At 38.7% G+C, this 24917-nt stretch overlaps 1 protein-coding gene across 4 annotated transcripts in view; it reads left to right on the top strand.

Annotated features, from left to right (window-relative positions):
- Positions 1–24917, top strand: part of GRIA1 (glutamate ionotropic receptor AMPA type subunit 1) — a 235904-nt gene that overhangs the window by 154784 nt on the left and 56203 nt on the right. For 3 of the 4 annotated variants that reach the window (XM_070933859.1, XM_070933856.1, XM_070933857.1), the window contains 4 exons: positions 10244–10405; positions 13273–13440; positions 15404–15508; positions 16913–17023. In XM_070933859.1, the coding sequence (XP_070789960.1) occupies positions 10244–10405; positions 13273–13440; positions 15404–15508; positions 16913–17023 (546 nt within the window). The remainder of the gene's footprint in view (positions 1–10243; positions 10406–13272; positions 13441–15403; positions 15509–16912; positions 17024–24917) is intronic. The other variant, XM_070933858.1, reaches the window with a different exon arrangement.

Genomic DNA, 24917 nt, shown 5'->3' with positions numbered 1-24917 from the left:
AAAAATCTTACCTTTAAGGTAAACAATTAATAGACCTAGCAAGAAAAAAAGAGGTCAAACAAAACAAATCAGAAAACATTTAATCATGCTATTTATAAATAGACTATCCTAGAATTTAAGAAGCTGTCCTTTTACACTCACTCTTCTTTGTACCTGTTATTTGCTATTTTTCTCCTGTACACAACAGTGAATTCTCACTCACATCTTGGGGGAAAAGGATGGGAGTAGTTCAGTTTCTAATCTAGGCTAGGTAATGATAATGTAAAAAAAAAAAATTCTATTCAAATTTAACAAATCAGAATGGCCTGCATGCTCCTGAACATATTTGATTTGTTTAGTCAGTTTAGTTTAGTTTATTTGATTTGTATACCGCCCTACTCGGAAAAGACGCCTGGAGGGTGGTTGGAGATCCTCCCGATCCGAGTCCGACCGAACACAACTAAGAACCCATATTAGGTCTTATCTTGTGGCGATGGAAGTGGCGAAACGTAACTATTTCGCCACTCTCATTGCATCTGCAGAAAATCGCCCAGCAGCCCTGTTTAGAGTGACCCGCTCCCTCCTTAATCAGGGAGCGAGGGAGGACCCCTTACAGGGCCGTGCTGAGGACTTTGCACAGTTTCTGCAAGATAAAATCACTCAGATTCGGACCGGGTTGGACTCCGACTGGACAGAGTATGTTGAGGTGACAGGGCCTAGTCTCGGTGGAGACATCTGGGTTGAGTTTGAGCCTGTTTCATTGGATGACGTGGACAGGATTATGGGTAGGCTGGGGTCTTCCACATGTTTACTGGACCCTTGTCCCTCCTGGCTTGTTTCGGCAGCCAGGGAGGTGACTGGAGACTGGATCCAGGCTATTGTCAACGCTTCACTAAAGGAAGGGGTCTTTCCCGCTGCGCTTAAAGAGGCGGTGGTTCGACCCCTCCTTAAGAAGCCTAACCTGGATCCAGACGTACTTAACAACTACCGTCCAGTCTCCAACCTTCGCTTTTTAGCGAAGGTTGTTGAGTCCATGGTGGCACAGCAATTCCCTCAATTCCTGGAGGAAACTGACTACCTGGATCCTTACCAATCTGGTTTCAGGCGTGGCCACAGCACGGAAACGGCATTGGTCGCCCTAGTAAATGATCTCTGGCGGGCCAGGGATGGGGGTTGCTCCTCCATCCTGGTCCTTCTTGACCTCTCAGCGGCATTCGATACCATCGACCATGGTATCCTGCTGCAGCGGCTCAGGGGGATAGGGTTAGGAGGCACTGTTTTACAGTGGTTCTCCTCCTATCTCTCGGGCCGTCTGCAGTCTGTTTGGGCGGGGGGTCAGGGATCCTCCCAGAGGCCTCTCACTTGTGGGGTGCCTCAGGGCTCGGTTCTCTCTCCTCTGCTCTTTAATATCTATATGAAACCGCTGGGTGAGATCATCCGTGGTTTTGGGGTGAGGTATCATCAATATGCTGATGATACCCAGCTTTACATCTCCACCCCTGACCACCCTAGGGATGCCCTTTCCGTGATGTCCCACTGCCTGGAAGCGGTGCGGGTTTGGATGGGGAGGAACAGGCTCGGACTCAACCCTTCCAAGACTGAGTGGCTGTGGATGCCGGCATCCCGGGATCTGGAGGTTCCATCCTTAATGATCGGAGGTGAAACCCTTGCTCCCTCCGACAGGGTCCGCAACTTGGGTGTCCTCCTGGATTCTGGGCTGTCTTTAGATGACCATCTGACGGCCATAACCAGGGGGGCCTTCGCACAGGTCCGTCTTGTGCGCCAGTTGCGCCCGTTCCTAGACCGGGATGCCCTCGCCACGGTCACTCACGCCCTTGTTACCTCTAGGTTGGACTACTGTAACACCCTCTACATGGGGCTGCCCTTGGGATGTGTCCGGAGGCTTCAGCTAGTCCAAAATGCAGCCGCGCGGGTAGTTACGGGGGCGTCTAGATACTCCCGTGTAACACCTCTCCTGCGTGAGCTGCACTGGCTACCGGTGGCACTCCGGATACGTTTCAAGGTGCTGGTGCTCACCTATAAAGCCCTTCATGGCTTAGGCCCGGGGTACTTGCAGGACCATCTCCAGCCGTTCTCCCATCGTCCTGTGCGCTCTCACAGAGTCGGCCTCCTCAGGGTGCCGTCGGCCAAACAATGTCGGCTGACGACCCCCAGGGGGAGGGCGTTCTCTGTGGGAACCCCGACCCTCTGGAATGGATTGCCCACTGAGCTCAGGACAGCCCCCGACCTTCTTTCCTTCCGTCGCGAGCTGAAGACGTGGCTCTTCCGCCAATTAAACTGATCCGTTTGGGGGTACACTGATATAATTTTAAATCGTTTTTAATTGGGTTACTGATTTTAATTTGGTATTGTATTGTGATTTGTATTGAAGTTGTCTTTTTGTAAGCCGCCTTGAGTCCCTAGGGAGAAAGGCGGCATATAAATCGCAATAAATAAATAAAATAAATAAATAAATACTCCCAAAGGACTCAGGGCGGTGAACAGCCAAGCAATAAAATACATAAATACACAAAATTTAAAAACCAGATAAAATCAAATTAAATCATTTTGGCCCGGACAGATTAAGACACCCCAATAATTTAAAAACAGATTAAAATTTACATATTAAAAGAGGGAGGAGATTAGGCCAAGCCCGCTTGATAGAATAAAAAGGTCTTCACAGCGCGGTGGAAGGTGCGCAGATCCGGGATCCTCCGTATCTCTGGGGGGAACTCATTCCAGATGGTAGGTGCCCCCACAGAGAAGGCTCTCCCCCTAGGGGCCGCCAGCCGACACTGTTTGGCTGTCAGCACCCGGAGGAGTCCCTCTCTATGAGAGCGTACTGGCCGGTGGGAGGCTATTGGTGGTAGTAGGCGGTCCCGTAGATAACCAGGTCCTAAGCCATGGAGCGTTTTAAAGGTGGTAACCAAAACCTTGAAGCGCACCCAGAAGACTACCAGGAGCCAGTGCAGCTCGCGCAGGAGAGGTGTCACATGGGAGCGCCAGGACGCTTTTGCATATGAATTAGCAAACCTGACTGGTAGAAAATCATAATTAATCATACATTCTCCTTATGTCTAAGCTGGGCACAGTTTAGTTTAACTCATGGTTTATAAATAAGTCATAATGTAGAAGTTGTCAAAACTTACCCTTTTTAACATTTTTTGCTTGGTATTGGCTATAGTTTACTAACTTCTTGTTTGATTTTTCACTTGTGTGAATAGAAGTATGATTTAGCATCTTGTCAAGTGCACTTTTCTTGTGTATGAAACTAAAAGTATGACCTGCCAGATTTGCGTAGCTTAGGGCTAAACTAGACATGACTTTAAATGAATGCCTTTAACATTCACATTGTTGCACATAGGGATGAAAACTGGAGCACCATTAACACATTTATTCCTCCTCTGAAACCTCATTGGTGCTGACGAGCATTTTATCCTAATGCTACCTTTGAGAAGCGATTGTCTTCAAGACCACAGCAGGAAAAGGAGCAACTTTACATATCCCACCTTCTATTTATTATTATCTGCTATCTATTTTCTTCCTTTATGCTGTTCTCTAAACGTGCTATTCTCCCAATGGATGCTGCATTCTAAAAGCAAAAACCCAGTTTATGTCATATTTGATTAACTATAAATTGAAAGGTATAAAACACATCAATTGGTACTTGGGAATTCTGGGAATTGAAGTCCACAGATCTTAAAAGTTGCCAGGTTTGAAAAATTCTGGTCTAGATTATCTTTGCAGCCTTTTCCAATTGAATGATGTTATGAATGGCTACTTTTTATCATGGCTTTATACCCCTAACCAGAGGTGAGTTTCAGCAGGTTCTGACCAGTTCTGGAGAATCGGTAGCGAAAATCTTGAGTAGTTTGGAGAACCGATAGTAAAAATTCTGACTGGTCCCACCCCCATCTATTCTCTACCTCCGGAGTCCCAGCTAATCAGGAGGAAATGGGGATTTTGCAGTAACCTTCCCCTGGAGTGGAGTAGGAATGGAGATTTTACCGTATCATTCCACTGCCACGCCCACCAAGCCATGCCACACCCATGAAGGCATGCCACACCCACCAAGCCACGCCCACAGAACCGGTAGTAAAAAAATTTGAAACCCACCACTGCCCCTAACTGATGTAGCTTGTGGTACCATCTAAGATTTTGTCCTTCCAACATTATGATATTTTTTTCATTCTAGGACAGTTATCTATCAAGCTCTGAATCTATTGTAATCCATCCCCCCCAAAAAAAGGAAAAATAAAATTGCACAAATAAACAGTATTCTAGGATGGGAGCTAAAAGCTCAGTGTTGCAATGGTTCCAGCTCCATATGGACCACAAGTTTTGGGAAGCAGTGGGGATGGAGTTTTTCTGTGGCCCTTAACTAGGGAAGATTTCCATGCCTTGTCTCTTTCTGTGGACTGAGTTATCTTTTACATGATGATTGTCCAGTCTGCAGCTCTTTCTCTTGTCTCCCTAGGTCATTTCCACAGCACCCTCATACACATACTGTACCTCTTCCTTGAAATATGTCTGAAGATTCAGAAAGTCCACTTAGTCTAAAATAGTGTGTCTAGATTGGTATCAGGACTGATTATAGTGAACACAGTTTTCTGCTTCCAAAAACAGGTGGATCATGTTGAAGCCTTCTTTTTATGTTCTTGAGTACACAGAGAACCAGGAAATGGCTTCCAACATACACACAAATTCAGAAAAATTGAGAAAGAGCCTTAAAGAGATGCAGCTGCCTCAAAACTATAAACAATGGGTTCAGAGGGAAATATCTAAACAGTTGTCTGTTCAGTTGAGAACACTTTTAATATGTGGATTACTAGATATGTTGGGATGACAGTATAACTGCTATAATCCTGGTTTGCATGACCAAATCTCATTGGTCACTTTAGGGGTTAAAGTTTCAGTTCCACTACTGGAGACTACTGGGGAAAGTAAGCTTAATCTGTACCTCAACATATGATTTTATAAAACTTTTATTTCATGATCTATAACTTGAGGAAACACATCCATTTTTTTATCAGTTGACTAAAGGCATGAGAGTTAAATTGGATATTCCTGGGTAATATTCCAAGGGTAGACACTTTGTCTATTGAATATTTCCCAGGAATACTTTTTTTCATTATTCAAGCAGCTATAATGAAAATGTGTTCTGGCTAATGGGCCTGTTTTCCTTTTCACACTGAAATTAAAGTCACCATTTCACTTTTTCCTTTTTCTTTGGCAGTAAAGGCTTGAAACATATTCAACTCCACCCTTGTTAAAGGATAGCATAGATTGGGTTTGAGTTCTGTTCAGAACAGTATAAATAATTCAGACTGTCCCAAAACTGTGTGCGGCTCCATTAGTTCATGAATCAACAGAAATGTGAATATCTTTCGGTCTAAATGCCTGGTATTTCTGTGGTTTCCCTCTTCTCTCCTCTTGCCAATTTACTTCTGAAGCTAATTACTAAAACCAGGCTTGCTACTCCTCAGGGATGAAAACTGCTGTTGTCACTTTGCCTTGGCTCCATTGGCTTTATACACTTGGAAGACACTTAAACCCTTGTGGAATGTGGTAGGATAAAAACGCACTATATCGAACAGATGCCTCTACACAGTGAGCCATGTCTCATTTGCTCTATTATTCCTACTTCTCCACAACCCGTTTTGTTCCACTGCATCATTTCAAAAGTTGAAAAACCCAAAGCACTGGGTTTAGAATGAGTGATGTCATCAAAACTAAATCTATTCAAGAATTTTTATTTATTTATTTGGAAAAACTATATCGCTGCCTACTCGGTCGCGGCAACTCAGGGCGGCTTACAGGAAATAAAAACACAATATTAAATAAATATTTTTTTAAAAAATCACACACACACACACACACACACACACACACACACTGGCAACACACACTCATACCAACCAATTAATGGGCTCCTTCCTGCTCTGGTTTCTCTAGGCCCACTGGAAGAATCATATCTTCAGGGCCTTCCAAAAGAGTGTCAGAGTGAAGGCCAGTTTAATTTCTGGAGGTATGATGCTCCAGAGGGAGGGAGCCACCACAGAGAAGGCCCCTCTTCTGTGTCCCGCCAGATATACCTCCTTAGCAAATGGGACTCACAACATTCCTTATTTCCCCATTCTAGTGGGTCAAGTGGATGTGACCAGCAAGAGATGATCCCTTAAATAACCTGGTTCCAAGCCATGAAAGGCTTTAAACATGACAACCAGCACTTTGAATTGCACCCAGAAGCAAATCAGCAACCAATACAGCTTCCACAAGAGAGGTAACACATGTGCACACTGAGATCTGCACAAAACCATGTAGGCCACTGCATTTTGCACCAATTGGAGCTTCCGGATGCTTTTCAAGGCCAGCCCCATACTGAGTGCACTGCAATAGTCAAGACAGGAGATGATTAGGACATGAGTGACTGTGAGTAAGGATTGTTGGTCCAGGAAAGAGCGTAACTGGTGCACAATTGTGCAAAGGCCCTCGTGGCCACAACTGCCACCTGTTCTTTGAGCAGAAGCTGCAAGTCCAGGAGAACCCCCAGATTACACATTGGGTCTGTTTGGGACAGTGCCACCACATCTAAGACCAAAAGTGGCAATTCTCCAGGGACCAAAGAACCCCAGACACAGAACCACTCGGTCTTGCCAGAGTTCAATTTCAACCCATTGCTCCCCATCCAGCCCCCAACAGCCTCCAGGCACTGTGAGAGGGAGGTCATGTCATCACTTAACTCACCAGAGGCTGATATACAGTTGAGTATCATTAGCATATTTTTTTAAACAATTTTTTATTTTTTTCAGACACACAAACATAAAATACATAATTTCTGAACAGAGTATTGACAGAGTCAAAATTTATACAGCTTATTTTCTCCATATTTACTATATATACTCCAATTTCTGCCAATATTCTGCTTTATTTTTTTATAAAATATATAATCAATACTACCATCCGCCCTCACCTCCTTATCTTCACCTATCACAATTTTTTAATCTATTGAAACTCTTTACTTTAAGCACAGTCATTCAAACATTTAATTTTTCACAATTATTTCTTTAGTGTCAATTTTTCCCAAAGATGGACCAAATTTTATCTTATCTTACTACTTTATCCATTATTTGACCCTTTTAAACATATGTTTCATTATATTTGTTTTACATCATCTTTATCATTAATCATTTTACCATTTTACCCAAAACAATACAATTCTTCCCATTTACTTTTATAATCCCCTTTTTAAGTACACCTAACTTCCATTTCCAATTCATTCCAACTTTCCCCTTCAAATAATTCCTTTTTTATAATTCAATTTTTACAATCCCAGTATTGATGCAATTTCTTTACACTTTCAGTGTTACAAAATATACTTCATTTTATTCAAATACTGTAATCATCAATATTACTTCTATCATAATTGTTTATACAGCTGTTATTATACTTGTATATAATTTCCCCTTCTAAATAAAACATTTTATCTCAAATCAGTTATGTTGTCAGTTAAGTTCAATTTTAACAATCCCAATATTTTTAATTTTATTCATTTCTATTTCATTTAAATTTCAATATTTTAATCCCTTAAACATATCCACCACCAGAAACAATACAATCCTTCATCTTTGTTTTTATGATTCTTTTTGTATAATTCAATTTTTACAATCCCAATAATTTCCCCTTAAATAAATCATTTTATATAATTTTATTCATTTCCATTTCATTTACCAAATCTCCTCTTATTCAAATAATAGTCACAAATATTAATCCTAATTCTATTGTTAATACAATTATTACTTTACATATATTTCATATTACCCTTCCTCCTGTCCATTAATTACTCCTTTTAACCATTTTCTCCTGATCCATCTAATATACCACCCATTTTCTTTTTCTTCTTTTTATAGTTATCCTCTCTTTTAGTCTCTTCTGTTCTATTCTCCTTTTCTCCTCTTATCTTCCTTGTTACCCCATTGTTAATCCCAATGTAGTCATTCAATTTTTCCCCTCTGAATTTTTTATTTTTAACATTGTTAATTCGGATATAATCATTAAAAAAAAATTCTTGCCTAGATTGCCCTCTATTCTCAGCTGATCTATTCCCCTTTTTACCTCTCTGCTTCTTTCTGACCTTTCTATTTTTAGCACTGTTAATCTCAGTGTGATCATTGAAACTATTATTCACTCTTTTTTTCATTGCTATTCCCAATGTAATCATTTATTTTTTCATCAGTGTCTTTGTCTTCAATATTATTTTCTTGCTTCTCATTAGTAGCTTGTTCATCCCATGACTATGCTCCAGGAAAATTCTTGATTTTTCTCTGTCCACATCAAATGATAAACGTACCATTTGAACCATTTCAATTAGTTCTTGCCACATTTTGGCGTTCTAGTTACTTTTTAAGTCCAATTTAAAATTTCTTGTTTTCCATTTCTTATGTTATCAAAGTTGTTGAAGACAAAACAAATCCTCCTTACAAACTCTCACAGCTCATTCCTCAAGGACGCAGTAGATTTCCCATATTTAAAGTGTTCAATGTAGTACTTTTTTTTTCTGCCAGTAGATGGCTCTCTAGAATCCACAAGTTCCAAATCAACAATTTAGGAAAGTATCCAGTTTTGTATATTGAATCCAATTAACTTTCTTTCTCTTCTAAGTTTTTTTTTATATTTTCCAATTTCCAACTTTGCGTTCCAGTTCAAGTTCAATTTAAAATCTTTAACAGGGTTTTTTTTTATTGTGGGTTTTTCTTTATTCTTTAATCTTCCTTTAAAGTTCAAAATTTTCCTTACAGTTTATATTCAATCCTATTCCAAAAGTATTTTCTTTTGGTTTTATTTTTCTTATAATAAATTTAGTCTCTCCAAATTCAGTATCCATATTTAAGATTTAAACATCAGACTCTGTTTTGGGCTTTTTTATTTCCACTTTCTTTCTTCTCTGTCAATTAACTTCCCCCGATGCTATTTAGCTGCTGTTTCCATGCCGGGATAGCTGTAAAAATTTTCAATTTTTTTCTTTGTTACCTGTGAGTTTGCCAATTGCTCACCTGGTACCAATACTCCGTCCAAATCTTCATTCCTGCACAATTCTTATTCTATATGCCCCAGCTTCATGGCGGTCGCAATGGCCGCCGCCCCCCGCCATTGGATCGAAGAGTTTTCTCTGACTTTCCAAGGAACTTGCCTGTTCCTCTTTAGCCATCTGAGATGCCTCTCCTTCTTCACCGTCCCTACAGGATGGTTCCGGTCTGAAGACACTCCCCCCCCCCCAAACAGCGGTTCATCTGGCTGAGTTTTCGCCAGGCTCATTAGAGCCTGGTATTTTCCCAGCCAGTCTCACCATGACGCTTCCGGTCTCTCGAGTATCATTAGCAGATTGATTATGTCTCAATCCATGGTGATGGATTATCTCACTCAGTGGTTTCATGTAAATGTTGAATAGGAGCAGAGAGAGTACCGAGCCTTGTGGGACCCTGCAAAGCAGTGGGCGATGGATGGATCTCTTGTCTCCTACAGTATTAACACAAACTGAGAACAGCCACAGAGGAAAGAAGAGGATAGCACAAAGCTCTCCCACTCCCAACCCCTGAAGTTGCTCCAGAAGGATACCGTGGTTGATAGTATCGAAAGCTGCCGAGAGACCAAGCAGAATTGGCCTGCTCTCGCATGTTGCAATTGCTTATGTAACTATCCCAATTTCTATATCCTTCTCATATACACCTTAGTGAGTACTTAATTTATTTCTTTTTTCCAAACATATTTAGGTAAATTGTACTATATTGTAGAAGATTCTGCTTAGGCGAGTCACATTATTTTGCTTGCGCAAAGAACAATGGTGTATTTTATATTTCTACTTATATTTATGGTTAGAAAAATAGGCATTTTCCTCATCCATGTCATTTTCATAGGCTCTCATTCTCTTATTTGCTCCTCACTCTTTTCTTTATTAGTCTGCAATTATTTTGAAAACTCCTTTGGAAAGTTATGTATTTAAAATGTGTTAAATTATTTTTAAATTCCACTGTTGTTCCCTAAAGAAAAAAAACATTGTAAAAATTATTAATTAGCAAAGAATTTTCTATAGTACTTGGAGTGTAGAACAACTTTTGGAGGATAACATTCTGGTCTGGGATATTTAGATTATTGCATTTTTCATCAGTATTGGTAAAAATTGTGGTATAAAAGTTTACTGCTTATGTTAATATGTGTTCATTCATCACTGCTGTTGTTGCTGTTGTTGTTGTTTTTTCCTCCTTAGGGATTTATGGATATTGACCTGGGGAAATTCAAAGAAAGTGGAGCAAATGTGACCGGATTCCAATTGGTGAATTACACAGATACCATCCCAGCCAGGATTATGCAACAGTGGAAGAACAATGATGCCAGGGAACAACCTCGGGTGGACTGGAAGAGGCCAAAGGCAAGTGGTACTGAAAACCCATTTGTTTGAGGAGGTGTTAATGCCATTTTCTTGTTCCTTATGTCAGACTAGGGTTTAAGGCTTTTTTTTTTCCATAGCAAATTACAGCAGAATTGGTTTCAGTGAAGTTAAATTATAGAAAACACTGTTTTCTTTTGCTAAACTAAAGAGGAATTTCGAAATGAAGAATCCTCATTTTGAAGCACATAAATAAGCATACACACACATGAATTAGTGTGTGGTAGTAAGTAACCAGTGTGTGGTAAGTAAGTAAGTAAGGTAGTAAACCTTACTACCTTACTAATGTGGTAGTAAGGTTTGACTAGGAGCAGGTTTAAGCAGGTTCTTCCTTAGAAACAGAAACCAGCTGGGTGATTATGGGCCAGTTACTGTCTCTTGGAGTTAAACTGGGAAATAAAAAAAAAAAACTCTACTTCCCAACTGGTACTAGAGCAACACTGTAGATTATGGTCTCTAACCTTCAGTGGAGATGCTTTCACCCTAGAGTGGACTTGCTTGAGCAAATAATAAATTGAACCAATCAATCAATAATAAATAAATAATACATACATACATACAAACATACATACAGAACATATATATACACAACCAATGGTTGGTCACACAGTCAGCCAGATTTTTTATTATTATTCTTACTTCTTGTTGTTGTTGTTGACTGGATTTGGTATTTTTACCCACCCATCAAGTCCTTTCCAAGGACCTGGGATAGGCAGATGTTAATGTTTGACAGTGTTAAAAGTATAGTCACAAGATGTAAACTGTTCCAAGTAAAGCTGCCTTTTGCAATTGATTGGTGCCGATGATGTTCAAGTGGTGTTCCATATGTTTTTGCATTTCATCTTAGGGACCTATCACTATTTATTAATATAATTATTTCTATTATAATATATATATATATATATATATATATATATATATATATATATATATATATATATTCATATTATTTGTGTTTATATTGTGTCTAAGTAAAATTATGTAGAAAAGGTATCTCAGTCCGTAGGACCTCAAAATGTATGCAAATGAAATTAATAAATTACTTATTTATTATTAAACCTTACCGTATGTGCCCCTCCCTCACCAAAGGCAACAACAAACAGTTGTTTGTTCAAGCAGTACAACAAAATGCAAAAGGATACAGCAATGAGTTCCTCCTTAATAATGGCTTAACATTGCATGGACACTAGCATGTCCATAACTATCCCTGCTTAGTTTCTCCAGATGTGCTTAACTTACAGACTATCCAGACAGAATGCCCATATTCTATTGGGGATATTATACTCTTGGGGAATTCTGACAGTCAAAGTGCAAACATATCTATGGGAAATTAAAGAAACTTATCTGCAACTATTTCTATAACATTCAGAGTTAGTGCTCAGAGAGAAGTTCTTTTGGGTTGTTCGGAAGCAATATTGCATGTAAGTAGGATTTCAGTCTTTAAGTAATTTACATGGATTAATTAGCATTAGGATAACTAAAGGAAATTTCATGCCTTGTTCTTCTGTTTGGGGGGCTCTATACCAAATTATTTAATTAGTGGGGTGCTGAATTATTGCTTTGCTCTGAGTTGAATAAATATATGGCGCTATGGAATCTTTTGAACAAATAATCTTAAAAACAGAGTTCATCCTCGGAACTTTGTATAGATGTGATAGAAAGATACATACTCTGTTGCTTACCTTCTCATAGATCCTTCATTGTGAAAAACTAAGTTCTTTTTCTCACCTTACTGCGACAATATTTTAAAGATTGGTAAGTTGTATAGTAGACTGAATATAGTAGGGAAAGAGGGAGAGGGAGGGAGGGAAATTATCTGGAGCTTTCATACTAAGGCAAACTAGTTTTTTTTTTTTTTTTAAGATAACCTGCACAGCCAGAAACTCACTTTGTCATGATACAAATCTTGAACAGTTAAAGACAGAGTCCAAGCCTCTAACTTCCTATGTATAATTTTCTAAAGCCTGCAGCAGCAAATATTATAATGCATTGGATCCAGAATTATCCTGTACCCACTTAAATTAGACCCACTGAAATCAAGTTGTCATTATTATTCTGGATATCTTGTATTTTCATCAAACAAAAATGATTCTCAAGGTAGAACAGATTAATTAAAACACGGCTGAAAGCAAAATTAGCATAATAAGTAAGTTGTGCTTTGGACTGTGCAGGAGTGCAAACTACTTAAAGCAACTGCAGCTTTTCCCAGGAAATTATAATTGTCATCAATATTATTAGGCATAAAAATGTACCTACTGAAGAACATGCAAGTCACCACTCAGCTACATCTAGCAAAATTCTATATGGCTTCTCATGGCTTGTCAATTCCAGCCAAATTGGTATTTTAACTCAGATCCCAAGAGACAGTATGATATAGTGGCTAAGGTGCTGGATTTTGAGCTGGGAGGCTCTAATCTTCTAGACATAGAAGTCAGCTGGATGGCCTTGGGCCAGGCATTCCCTCTTAGTCCAAATCAGTGTCGGGCTCCTGGTTGAGAATTAAAACTCCTTCTTGCCTCATGCACTAACAGCTTGGCTTTGAGAATTGCAGCAAACCATGCAAAATAAGTGGTTCCTACAAGTGCTAGGATAAATGCTATGAATAGCAATTACAACTTCAGTTCAAAAACCTGCAAAATAATGCTGCTCTTTATTTTTGAAGCACCCAGTATTACTTAACATAATTATTTTTGTGACACCTTAAGTCGACATTGAAATTAACCAAATACCAGTTTGGGTGGCTGAATCCTGGAAATTGAAGATTTCCTGGTTCCTGTTTTGGGAGAAGGAACAAGCATTTCCCAAATCAAGCCTAATAGCCAACATGCTTATTTTAATCTATTTTCTAGTACACATCTGCTCTTACGTATGATGGGGTTCGGGTAATGGCAGAAGCTTTTCAGAGTCTCAGAAAACAACGGATCGATATTTCCCGTCGTGGGAATGCCGGGGATTGCTTGGCAAATCCAGCTGTTCCTTGGGGACAAGGGATTGATATCCAGAGAGCTCTACAACAGGTTAGAAAATAAAACAAAATTTAACCCTGGACAGATTATAACATTGTTAGAATATCTGAATTGCTATTCATTATTCATTATTTCATGGTCTGTAAATCCATATCATGTTGTACTATAAACAAGGATGATCACTGAGTATTTGTACTGAAATTGAATTTCTAAAGTAGTCTTGAAAAACCACCTTATTTAGGAAAAGATATCTAACTGTGAACATTTGGGGAGAATGCATTTTCTTTCTAAGTATGGATCCTGAATTCATCAAGCTTGAATTAAAATGTTTCAGCAACCTAAAATAGGATTGCATTAGAGAATTCATTATGCTTTATATTTTTTTATAAGTGGATGCTAGCTGTGTCAAAGATGCTGAAATAACATTACACAATTCTTCCTTGATTATACTGTATCAGATTGATGATGAGCAGCATGTTTGAATGCTTCCTCTAGATAAAAGCTAGGTTGTTAGAAATAAGTTACATCAACTGCCTTCTCCCTTAATTTACTATTTTCCATTGTACAAGAAAAATATCCTATTAAGATTTTGCATTGAAACAGAGTCTGTATATTATACAATATATGCAATCCATTCAGTACTAGTATTAAGAGAAGTGGGAGTTTAGAACAGGAAAATATGTAAAAGTCACCTTATTGGAGGCACTTAACAATTCAGCGCTAAAATGTTCGGATTCTGAAAATGTTGTGAGAAAAGAAATGTCTATGGACAGAACTGCATAGAACTGGGTCACTCTTCATGGCAATGGGCCAACAATTTCTGGAGTCAGGAATGGGTGACATTGTCATCTCACCTCCAGCCTACTGCAAACACAATCTTTCCTTGTGTTTTGTTGTTTTTAATTTGAAGGTAGTTTTTTCTTAATTGGGACTCCATCGCTAAGCAAAGTATTTATTAACTGAAACATTGCATGACTGCCCCACTTAGCAACAGCAGTTCCCGCAGTCCCAGTTGTATTTCTTATACAAATCAAAAAAACTAAGTTAGACATCACATGTCCATGATTTGTGATCTCCTGCCAGCTTCCTGACTTACTTTGTTTGTCATAAACTAAATGGGAAGGTAACAAATGGTGATCATGGAATACTGTGACTATCAAAAATATGCAACAGTTGCAAATAGTGATCATGTGATTTCTGGGATGCGGTGATGGTCTTAAGTGCAAGGATTGGTTGTAAATCACTTTTTTCGGCGCCATTGTAACTTTGAATAGTTGCTAAACAAATTACTGTAAAGTCAGGACTAGGTGTAGTTTATAAATCCTTTATAGTTTAGATGATGGGGATGATGATTTTGTTAGTAAGATAACATTCAGATATGTGAGAAAAATTCTCCATTAATTACCTTTGCCAAGCCAATGGCTAACTTCCATCTATTGTCTTTTGCAGATGAACAATCCCACATTTAGTATAAGAAGGTCTTAGCTTTCGGCAACCTGTTTGCAAGTGTACTTTGCTTGTCCTTTATCCCCAACTGCTCTGTGTTAACTGGAAAAGTGTAATGGAATGCAGTCTTGATTCCCAGAAGGGAGGGAGTGCATTCCAGAGGAGCAAGAGACAAAGCAGTTTAGGTAGTTTATGTGAGATAAAGAGGGTGAAGACGGCTCCAGTTCCCAGAGTATATGTGTTATATGGTGCAAGTAGTCTGCTTTAGTTTGGCAAGATTTCTGTCTTTAGATGAGGAACCATAAAGGCATCTGCTTAGAAGAATCCCAATGTGTCTTTCCTGGGTTTTGGAACCTGACAAAAAGTCTGAGCTGGAAAGTTGAAATTACCTGCACCCAAATGAGGTTATGTCCTCAGTGCAGACGACTTGAAAAGAAAACACCTGAAGAAAAAGCTTGATATGTATTGATCCATATATATATATCATTTGATCTGATTTAAGAGGTTTGGACAGATACAAAAATTTTGTAACAATTGTCATCTTTTACCTCCTCCCCTCTTTTTATAGGTGCGCTTTGAAGGACTGACAGGAACTGTCCAGTTTAACGAGAAAGGACATCGAACTAATTACACCCTTCATGTTATTGAAATGAAACATGATGGGATCAGAAAGGTAAAGCTGGTTAGCTTGGGAATGGAACTTGTTTCTGAAAACATTGATTCCCTGATGCCACTTTTGTCATGAGCTAAAACATTTGTGTAAATAAGGAATAAAATGGATTTATCTCTGGCACTTATTTTTGTAGTCTAGGATTTGAAACGTTTTTCTCATTAATTTCTGTAGAAGTAAATTTGGGGTCTCTTCAACTTTTAGAAAGCATAATATGCAGATTCTTCACAGGCTGGTTTCTTTTCTTCTCCAACACTTCCTGGAATCACATATCATGAAGTATCAGGAAATTTAGGTGAGAGAAAAAACTGTTTTGTGAAGAGTCAAAGCATATTAAATTTTATTATTGCAATCAGAGATCATCATACTTTGTAAAGGGTGCTTCTGTAAGCAAATAAGTGTTCCTTGAGATTAAATAAAGTTGAAAAAGATGTCTGAGCCTCTATCAACATTTTTAAAAAGTATGTAATCCCTTCCCAACTTCATCCACTACTCTGGTAGGTATTTCTATAGATTCATCTTTAATCCATAGGAAAAGATTCTGGAATGAAAAACCAAACAATAGAACACAATGAATTTTAAGACTTTTAAACCCATCTCTATTGCTTTTTTAAATTGATAATAGATAGAATAGAATAGAATTTTTTATTGGCCAAGTGTGATTGGACACACAAGAAATTTGTCTTGGTGCATATGCTCTCATAATTATATCCTATTTATTCTTATGGTATATTTTAATTCTGTAAATCCATAATTCATCTCAATATTATTTTAATATTTAATATGAATTTAAATATAACATTTTCTCTCAAAAATGTACATTTAAAAAATGTATTAGTCTGTTAAGAACTGTGACTTCACATCCAGAAAATTAAAATGTGATAACTTCTAACTGATACATTAGTCAAAAAATTCAAATCAGAACTTTTCATACAGGTATTAACAATAGATTAATTCCCAGATGATTTCCTATTGCCAGTAAAACTCATCTAATCTCTGAATTAAAAAGATACAGAGTCATTGAAAGTTTAAAATTTTAAGGACAATTCGTGCATGCTGCAAGAGGAGAAGGTGAAAAATATGAATATCATATCTATCTCAAAAATGTTAATATAAAAGATCCATATATGCTTTCATTAATCTAATGATATGCACCTAAATCCACACATCAAGTACTTATGTCTTACAATTTTCCTTTGTCTTCAAGATCTGAAGGTCTTTGTTCAAGGTCTGAACAAAATCAATGATGCCACAAATTTTAAAATGTAAATAAATTTGAGTGTTTGAAAAATAGTCGATTTATTTTGTATAATGTTTACCACAAAGTTTTCTCACAAATATGGAATCTCAGGGCATAGAACATAGAGTTTGGCCAAAGATGTACAATATTCTGTTAATTATTTCTAGATTGGGTATTGGAACGAAGATGAAAAATTTGTTCCAACTATCACAGATCAGCAAGGTGCAAATGAAACAACAACTCTGCAGAACAGGACCTATATTGTCACAACTATTCTTGTAAGTATTCTGATACTGAGACCTTTATCTCAGTCAATTCCATCCTAATTTTGTGCTTTCTTTCATTTAGAATGGTGTACAATTTGAGAAGCAAAATATTTAAAGCAAAAGCATTTTAAGACTTGCAACATAGTTGAAATTGTCAAGCTTTATACAGTCAGGTCCAGAAATATTGGGACATCGACACAATTCTAACATCTTTGGCTCTATACACCACCACAATGGAGTTGGAATGAAACAAACACAATGTGCTTTAACTGCAGACTGTCAGTTTTAATTTAAGGGTATGTACATCCAACTCAGGTGATTGGTGTAGGACTTACAGCAGTTTGTATATGTGCCTCCCACTTGTTAAGGGACCAAAAGTAATGGGACAGAATAATAATCATAAATCAAACTTTCCCTTCTTAATACTTGGTTGCAAATCCTTTGCAGTCAATCACAGCCTGAAGTTTGGAACGCATAGACATCACCAGATGCTGGGTTTCATCCCTGTGATCTGTCCCCGTCCACACACACACACAAACACAGCCAGCTGAGGGTTAAGAAAGTACTTGGCACGCACACAGGTCGTTATCTCAAACTTGGCAACAATATAAGCACCGTCTGCCAAGAGCTTTACTGCCACAGATAACATAAAATTACATACGCATTGCAAATAGTCCAGCAAAAACAATATCCCTTCGGCAGCTTCAGACGTTGTTCAAGTGACTAGCCAAAGTTAGTTTTGGTTCGTCACGGAGTTTTACCAGCCACCACCCTCTCTTATATAGTCTCTGGGGTGTGGTCCAGTGACTCAGTTCTAATCCCTAGCACGCCTCCTTAACTGCTGCAACCGTTTATCACGCCTTCGTTGGCGTGCATCCAGGAATGACGGCTCTCCTTCTTCGCTCTCATCAGAGACACCTGGCTCCTGGCTAATCTCCTCTCCCTCAGCTGGCACCTGAGACAGTGCCAGAGGGGAGGGGCCTGGAGAGGGAGGCCTGGCTGACTCCTCTCCCTCATGTTTGGAGCTTTCTTCCTCCGATGAGATAGGCTCAGAGGGCGGGGCCACAACACCCTGGTGATGCTCTGCCAGGCCTCTACTGCAACTGTCTTCAGTTCCTGCTTGTTCTTGGGGCATTTTCCCTTCAGTTTTGTCTTCAGCAAGTGAAATGCATGCTCAATGGGATTCAGGTCAGGTGATTGACTTGGCCATTGCATAACATTCCACTTCTGTCTGTTCAAAAACTCTTTGGTTGCTTTTGCAGTATGCTTTGGGTCATTGTCCATCTGCACTGTGAAGCGCTGTCCAATGAGTTCTGCAGCATTTGGCTGAATGTGAGCAGATAATATTGCCCGAAACACTTCAGAATTCATCCTGCTGCTTTTGTCAGCAGTCACATCATCAATAAATACAAGAGAACCAGTTCCATACATGCCCACACCATGACACTACCACCACCATGCTTCACTGATGAGGTGGTATGCTTAGGATCATGAGCAGTTCCTTTCCTTCTCCATACTCTTCTCTTCCCATCACTCTGGTACAAGTTGATCTTGGTCTCATCTGTCCATAGGATCTTGTTCCAGAACTGTGAAGGCTTTGTTAGATATCGTTTGGCAAACTCTAATCTGGCCTTCCTGTTTTTGAGGCTCACCAATGGTTTACATCTTGTGGTGAACCCTCTGTATTCACTCTGGTGAAGTCTTCTCTTGATTGTTGACTTTGACACACATACACCTACCTCCTGGAGAGTGTTCTTGATCTGGCCAACTGTTGTGAAGGGTGTTTTCTTCACCAGGGAAAGAATTCTTCAGTCATCCATCACACTTGTTTTCCGTGGTCTCCCGGGTCTTTTGGTGTTGCTGAGCTCACCGGTGCGTTTCTTCTTTTTGAGAATGTTTCAAACAGTTGTTTTGGCCACACCTAATGTTCTTGCTATCTCTCTGATGGGTTTGTTTTGTTTCTTCAGCCTAATGATGGCTTGCTTCACTGATAGTGACAGCTCTTTGGATCTCATCTTGAGAGTTGACAGCAACAGATTCCAAATGCAAATAGCACACTTGAAATGAACTCTGGGTCTTTTATCTGCACATTGTAATTGGGGTAATAAGGGAATATCACACACCTGGCCATGGAACAGCTGAGAAGCCAATTGTCCCATTACTTTTGGTCCCTTAACAAGTGGGAGGCACATATACAAATTGCTGTAAGTCCTACACCGTTCACCTGAGTTGGATGTACATACCCTCAAATTAAAGCTGACAGTCTGCAGTTAACGCACATTGTGTTTGTTTCATTCCAACTCCATTGCAGTGGTGAATGGAGCCAAAGATGTTAGAATTGTGTCGATGTCCCAATATTTCTGGACCTGACTGTATGATGGGAATGAAACTGAATAGTTCATCAGATATTAATTCAGTACAGTGTTTCACAACCTTGGCAGCTTGAAAATGTGTGGACTTCAATTCTCAGAATTCCCTAACCAGTATGGAAGTCAAAGTGATTTACCGTATTTTTCGGAGTATAAGACACACTGAAGTATAAGAGGCAGCTTAGTTTTGGGGGAGGAAAATAGGGGGAAAAAAATCTGCCTACCATGTATTCATCTGGCTAGCATCCTTAGTCTGGTCAGCTTCAGCACATTAGTTTGCTGCTTTTTTTATCCCCTGCTTGGGGATAAAAAACAGCTTCTAAGACACAGCTGAAAGGAAGCAGCAATGAGAAAAGCAGGCAAAGCATGGGGGAGATCGCTTCACTCGGCTAGCGCCTAGTTAGGGCTGAAAAAAGACTTCCAAAGAACAGCTGAGAGTCAAAGCAAAGCATGGAGATCGCTTCACTCGCTAGCGCCTCGTTAAAGCACAGCAGAGATTCGAGGGAGCAGGCAAAGCTGGGAACATCACTTCACTCGCTAGCGCCTCACTAGCGCCTCGTTAGGGCTGAAAAAAAGCTTCAGAAAAGCTACATTCGGAGTATAAAATACACCCAAATTTTCAGCCTCTTTTAGGGGGGATACGGTGTGTCTTATACTCCGAAAAATACGGTACTGGTGAAGATGTTGGACCAGAACTGAGGAAATCTAGATTCAATTCCACCTTTTCAAGGAAAATTACTTGATGGCTTTGAATCCAATTTCTCTCTCTTGACACTTCCCTTGATACTTGTGGAAATAATCCCCATCAAACTCCTGAGACAAAAAGCAGGATATAGAGCTAATAAATAAACAAATTCCAATAACAAGCTGCTGAAAAAAATAGACACTGTAGAAACTGCATCTTTTCTTACCATTATGTGTTTCATTAACATGTTTGATATCTTTATTTTTTTTTCTTTTCTTTTTACTGCCTTAACTCGTGTATTTTTAATGAGGAGAACTGACCCTGAGAAGATACTACAACTTTGACATGGAGAAATATATTTAAAAAGTCCCTAAACTTAGAGAACAAATTTAATTTGTAATAATAAATTCCCCAATTCAACATTTTCAAGAAGCCAGATAAACATCTGACAGAACAGAAGTAAAATGAAATTTAGTCAGCTTTAAAGCTTGGAAAAGAAGCTTGATCATCTATCATGCTATTATTCTGTAATTATCTGGGATTCCTCGTAAACATTTCATAAACAGATGTTTTATACATGATTGGCTAGAAATTCAACTGTCTGCAAATATTCACATATTTGAGTAATACGACATTTGGATAAGATGGCTGTGGATATTCCTGACAGCAGCTGTTGTAATTCCTGAGGCTGAAAAAAAAATGTCATGTGACTAAAGCTGGACATCAGACTTCTGTTTCAGTTAGATTTGGGGGTTAACATATAAATTAGGTTATTATTTTCTGAAAAAATCCTGTGACTTCCCTGAATGGCATTTTATATCTACAAATATGTTCAGCGTTGACATTTTAGGGTAAAATAAGAAATGCCTCTTTTCAGAGGTTTTCCATGTAGAAGCAGGTTAAGAAAGCATGTAGTTTAGAACTCCTTTTCAGTTTCTCCATTAATTGTATAATCCAGAATATGTCTAAAAATAATTTTCCTTCAATACTAGGAAATAAATTTGTCCTCCATCTTTTATATGCTGATGATGCAATTTTTCTTTTTACAAATTTAAGGTGTAATGTCCAAGTGCTTAATATCACGGGATATTAAAGAAAACCTGGCCATCTAAACAAAAAGAGTTTGTTTAATAAAAAGGCATGCAAATTATCATAAGTGAGTGATTAAAAGTATCAGTAAAGACTTCAAATATCTAAAAGTTACTTTTCATTTATAATTGTAAGAAACAAATTAAAGATATCTTGGGCTGGCAGTAATCGGGGCATAGAGCCGTGATAGCAAACCTATGGCACACGTGCCCAAGGTGGCACACAGAGCCATCCTTCCGGGCACACGAGCTGTTGCCCAATTTACCTGCAGCTACCCATGCACATGCGCCCCAGCTGATGTTCGGGCCTCCAGTGTGCATGCGTACAATTCAGGGGACCCAGCTGATCTTTGGAGCTCACTGCATGCATGCACATTTGTACATGTGCGCAAGACTACTTGTGTGCAGCATGTGCATATGTAGACAGCATTCGTGCATGTGCATTGCATGCTCAAAAAACATGTGGATGTGCAGCTGGTGAAATTGTGCATGCAGCACATGGAGAGGAGCCGCGTGTTAGTGCGGATAGCATGTACACATGCGAATCGCACGAAGCACGTACCTGCACTCGGTGAGTAAAAGGTTCGCCACCACTGGCATACAGACTCCATGTCCATTGCCCTATCAATATCTTGCTATATCCATGTAGTCATTACATAGTTCAAAAGAATATAAGCATTCAAAAATAATAAACAGTTTGTGAATAAATATATATTAATAGACAATACAGCAAATCTATTACATTTTGAATCCAAAACAGTTCAATTAAAGTAAATTGTTTTGAATCCAACTAAAGGCATTACTCATTACAGAAAGATACAGACAGTACCTATGGACTAAGTAAAGATAACCACAAGTACTAATAGTAATCAAAAGGCATGCATAATGTATAATTCAAAATTTGGAAAATACCAAACTCCCATCTTTAATTGATAGTTGCATCTTTTTCAAAGGTATCTTCAGAATTGAAGCACCTCATAGAAATGTATAGAACAGCATACTGAGTTTTTGAAAATGTTTTCCAGATAAAGATCCATGTAAAAAAGAAAATATTAAGAATTCTGTTCACTTTTAGTGTTGATCATAGCCTAAAAGTTGAATCTGCCAAAGGACAGAGAAGCTTCTTTATATATCTTACTTGTATTTAGTGTTACAGTTTGAGAAATGTTGTTTGGAGTAAGAATATCTAAATAATTGATACCTTCAGTATCTATATAAAAATGTTAATCACTTAATGTGTGACTAAACAAAATTTTATCTTCAGAAATGATTACCAGTATACATTGGTTAATAGAATATCCTGCAATTTCAGCAAAGGCATTAATCAAATTCAGCAAAGCTAAAATTAAATTACTGTACAAGACTCAGAGATGAACAATAAAAGATCATCAGCAGAAAATATCGATTAATATTCTAATTAATTATGCAAAAATCACAGAGAGCATAATTTTGTCTAATAACACAAGCTAGCAGTTCTAAACAAAGATCCAAAGGAATAGTGGAGATCTCTGTCTAGTAATTTTAGAGGATTTAAAAGTTTTAAAAATGCCATTTATCATCACTTTATTGAGGATCTCATTTTATAATTTTTCTATAAGCAATTCACATGGAGCTAATATGCACAAGAACCAATTTAGTGTAGTGATTAAGGCACCAGCTAGAAACCAGGAGACTGTGAGTTCTAGTCCTGCCTTAGGCACAAAGTCACTTTCAGCAATAGGAAGAAAACCTTGCCAAGAAAACTGCGGGGATTTGTCCAGACAGACCCCAGGAGTCAACGCTGACTTGAAGGCACACAGAGACACAGAAGACATACACACACACGCACACGCACACACACACACACACACACACACACCATGTACTACAAAATTGAAATTTTGTCTTTCTTTTTGTTTAAATCAACCAAATTTTCCACCACCTGAATATTATCTGAAATGTGTCTAGTTTTGATAAATCCCCCTTGATTATTCGGAATATATTATTTTTTGAAGTTTAGATTAATTAATAAATCAATGCATAGCATAAGATCTTTAGCAGGTTGTAATGTGTAATGGTAACGAATCCTGCATTAAATGAAGACAATTACCTTCCATTCTCAAACATACCATTAAATGAAAATATGTTATATTAATGGGCCTATCAATTAAAAGTCCTAGACCAGTGCATTCTCAGAATCTTTTAAGATTCCTCATCTACTAGCGGGGGAATTCTGGGAATTGGAGTACACACATAAAGTTGCTCAGATCGAGAAATGCTATTTTAGAGGACTTGCCAATTTTTGCTTTGTTGCTTTCCATTGCTATGTTTTCTATTGCTTAGAGCTGTTGCTGTAAAACAGGGGTGTCAAATTCACAGACCAGATGCATCATGTGCTGGCCCTGGCCCCACCCAGTTTAGCAAAGGGGAAAAAAGTCCCCATATGTCACGTGACGATGCCGTGACGATGCGAGCCTAATACCCCTGCTGTAAGAGGACTGAGGTTTAAACTCTAATCCATTAACAAATAAATATACTTATGAATTGTTTAGTCTTGGAATAATTTTCAATAGCCTGCTAAACTGATTAATTAATATTTAATTTTATTTTGCTTTGTTATTTCTTATGCTTGTTGAAAGAATTGGACTATTGGTTCAAGTGATAATCATTGAAGTAATAATATGGCTGAGCTTTGTAAATCAGTTGCTTTTGCATGATAGTGCACCCATGCAATCTTCTTTATGGAATTCATTGATGATGGTATTAGTAATAGCTGTAATGGTGGTGCTCCAGGCAGCAGCTGTCTCTCCCTCCTTAAGCTATTCATAAATCCTACTGAGAACTTTTGTCATAATAATGTTTTTAAACAGAACCATCAATGTGCTTAGGCACAGTCTAAATTTCAAATACTTCCCTCAAAACTATTTCTTATTTACCTACTTATTTACTTTCATTTTGTATATTGATTAAATAAATGGACCGGCCATTTTAAAATTTTATTTTAAATAGGAAGACTCTATAGGAGTATGTACACTCTTTCTCCATTTCTAGAAATAATATTCTATTCTTGTCTTATCTACACTGTCTTGGTATTCCAAAACTTCCTATCTTTTGTATTCCTCTATAGAAAAATGACAGCTTGACCAGCAAATCTTAAGATAGAAGCTTTCAACATAATTCTGGCTTGTGTTCTGCCCCAACTACGGGTCCCAAGAAGTGTAGCACACACACAGCTCCAAAAACTCCATTTAATACAAACAGACCCCTTTCAAAATGCAGGCTTTAACCACAAATGTCCTTATCAGCCTACTATGAATAACAGAGATTAAACAAAGTCCGACAAGGGTTGGCAATCAGCCCAGAAACCAAGTTGTAACAAAAAACTCATTCTCAAAATGTTCTACGTAGGACCAAGCATTGTTTCCAGCAACATTTGCCAGTTGTGTGCGAACTTAGACAGGCTAAGGGAGTGGCCAATTAGCCCCAAGCCTTACTCTCGAGGAGACCTCCTCCTGAGTAACCACTCCTGCCTTTTGGCAGCCCTGCATGCTCGAGCATTGAGAAAAGGCTCCTCCACTTCACTCTCTTCACTTGAAGGAGCCTCTGGAGATTCTGAAGGCCATGGCTGAGTCTCTGCCTCTGGCACCACATCCTCTTCAGCCTCCTCGCTGTCCGACTTGAGTGCCGGTTGCACAGGCTGCTGGCACAACACCACACCAGCCTCCTCGTCGTCGGGATCAGCCACAATCCGCGCAGGCCGCTGGCGGGCCACAACAGCTTGTCAT

This window comes from Pituophis catenifer, unplaced genomic scaffold (assembly GCF_029215685.1).
Source record: "Pituophis catenifer annectens isolate HBS135680 unplaced genomic scaffold, rPitCat1.0.hap2 SCAF_2, whole genome shotgun sequence".
In the NCBI taxonomy this organism is placed as follows: Eukaryota; Metazoa; Chordata; class Lepidosauria; order Squamata; family Colubridae; genus Pituophis; species Pituophis catenifer.
The sequence above is the reverse complement of the archived record's forward strand: the minus strand, read 5'-3'. Positions and strand labels throughout refer to the sequence as shown.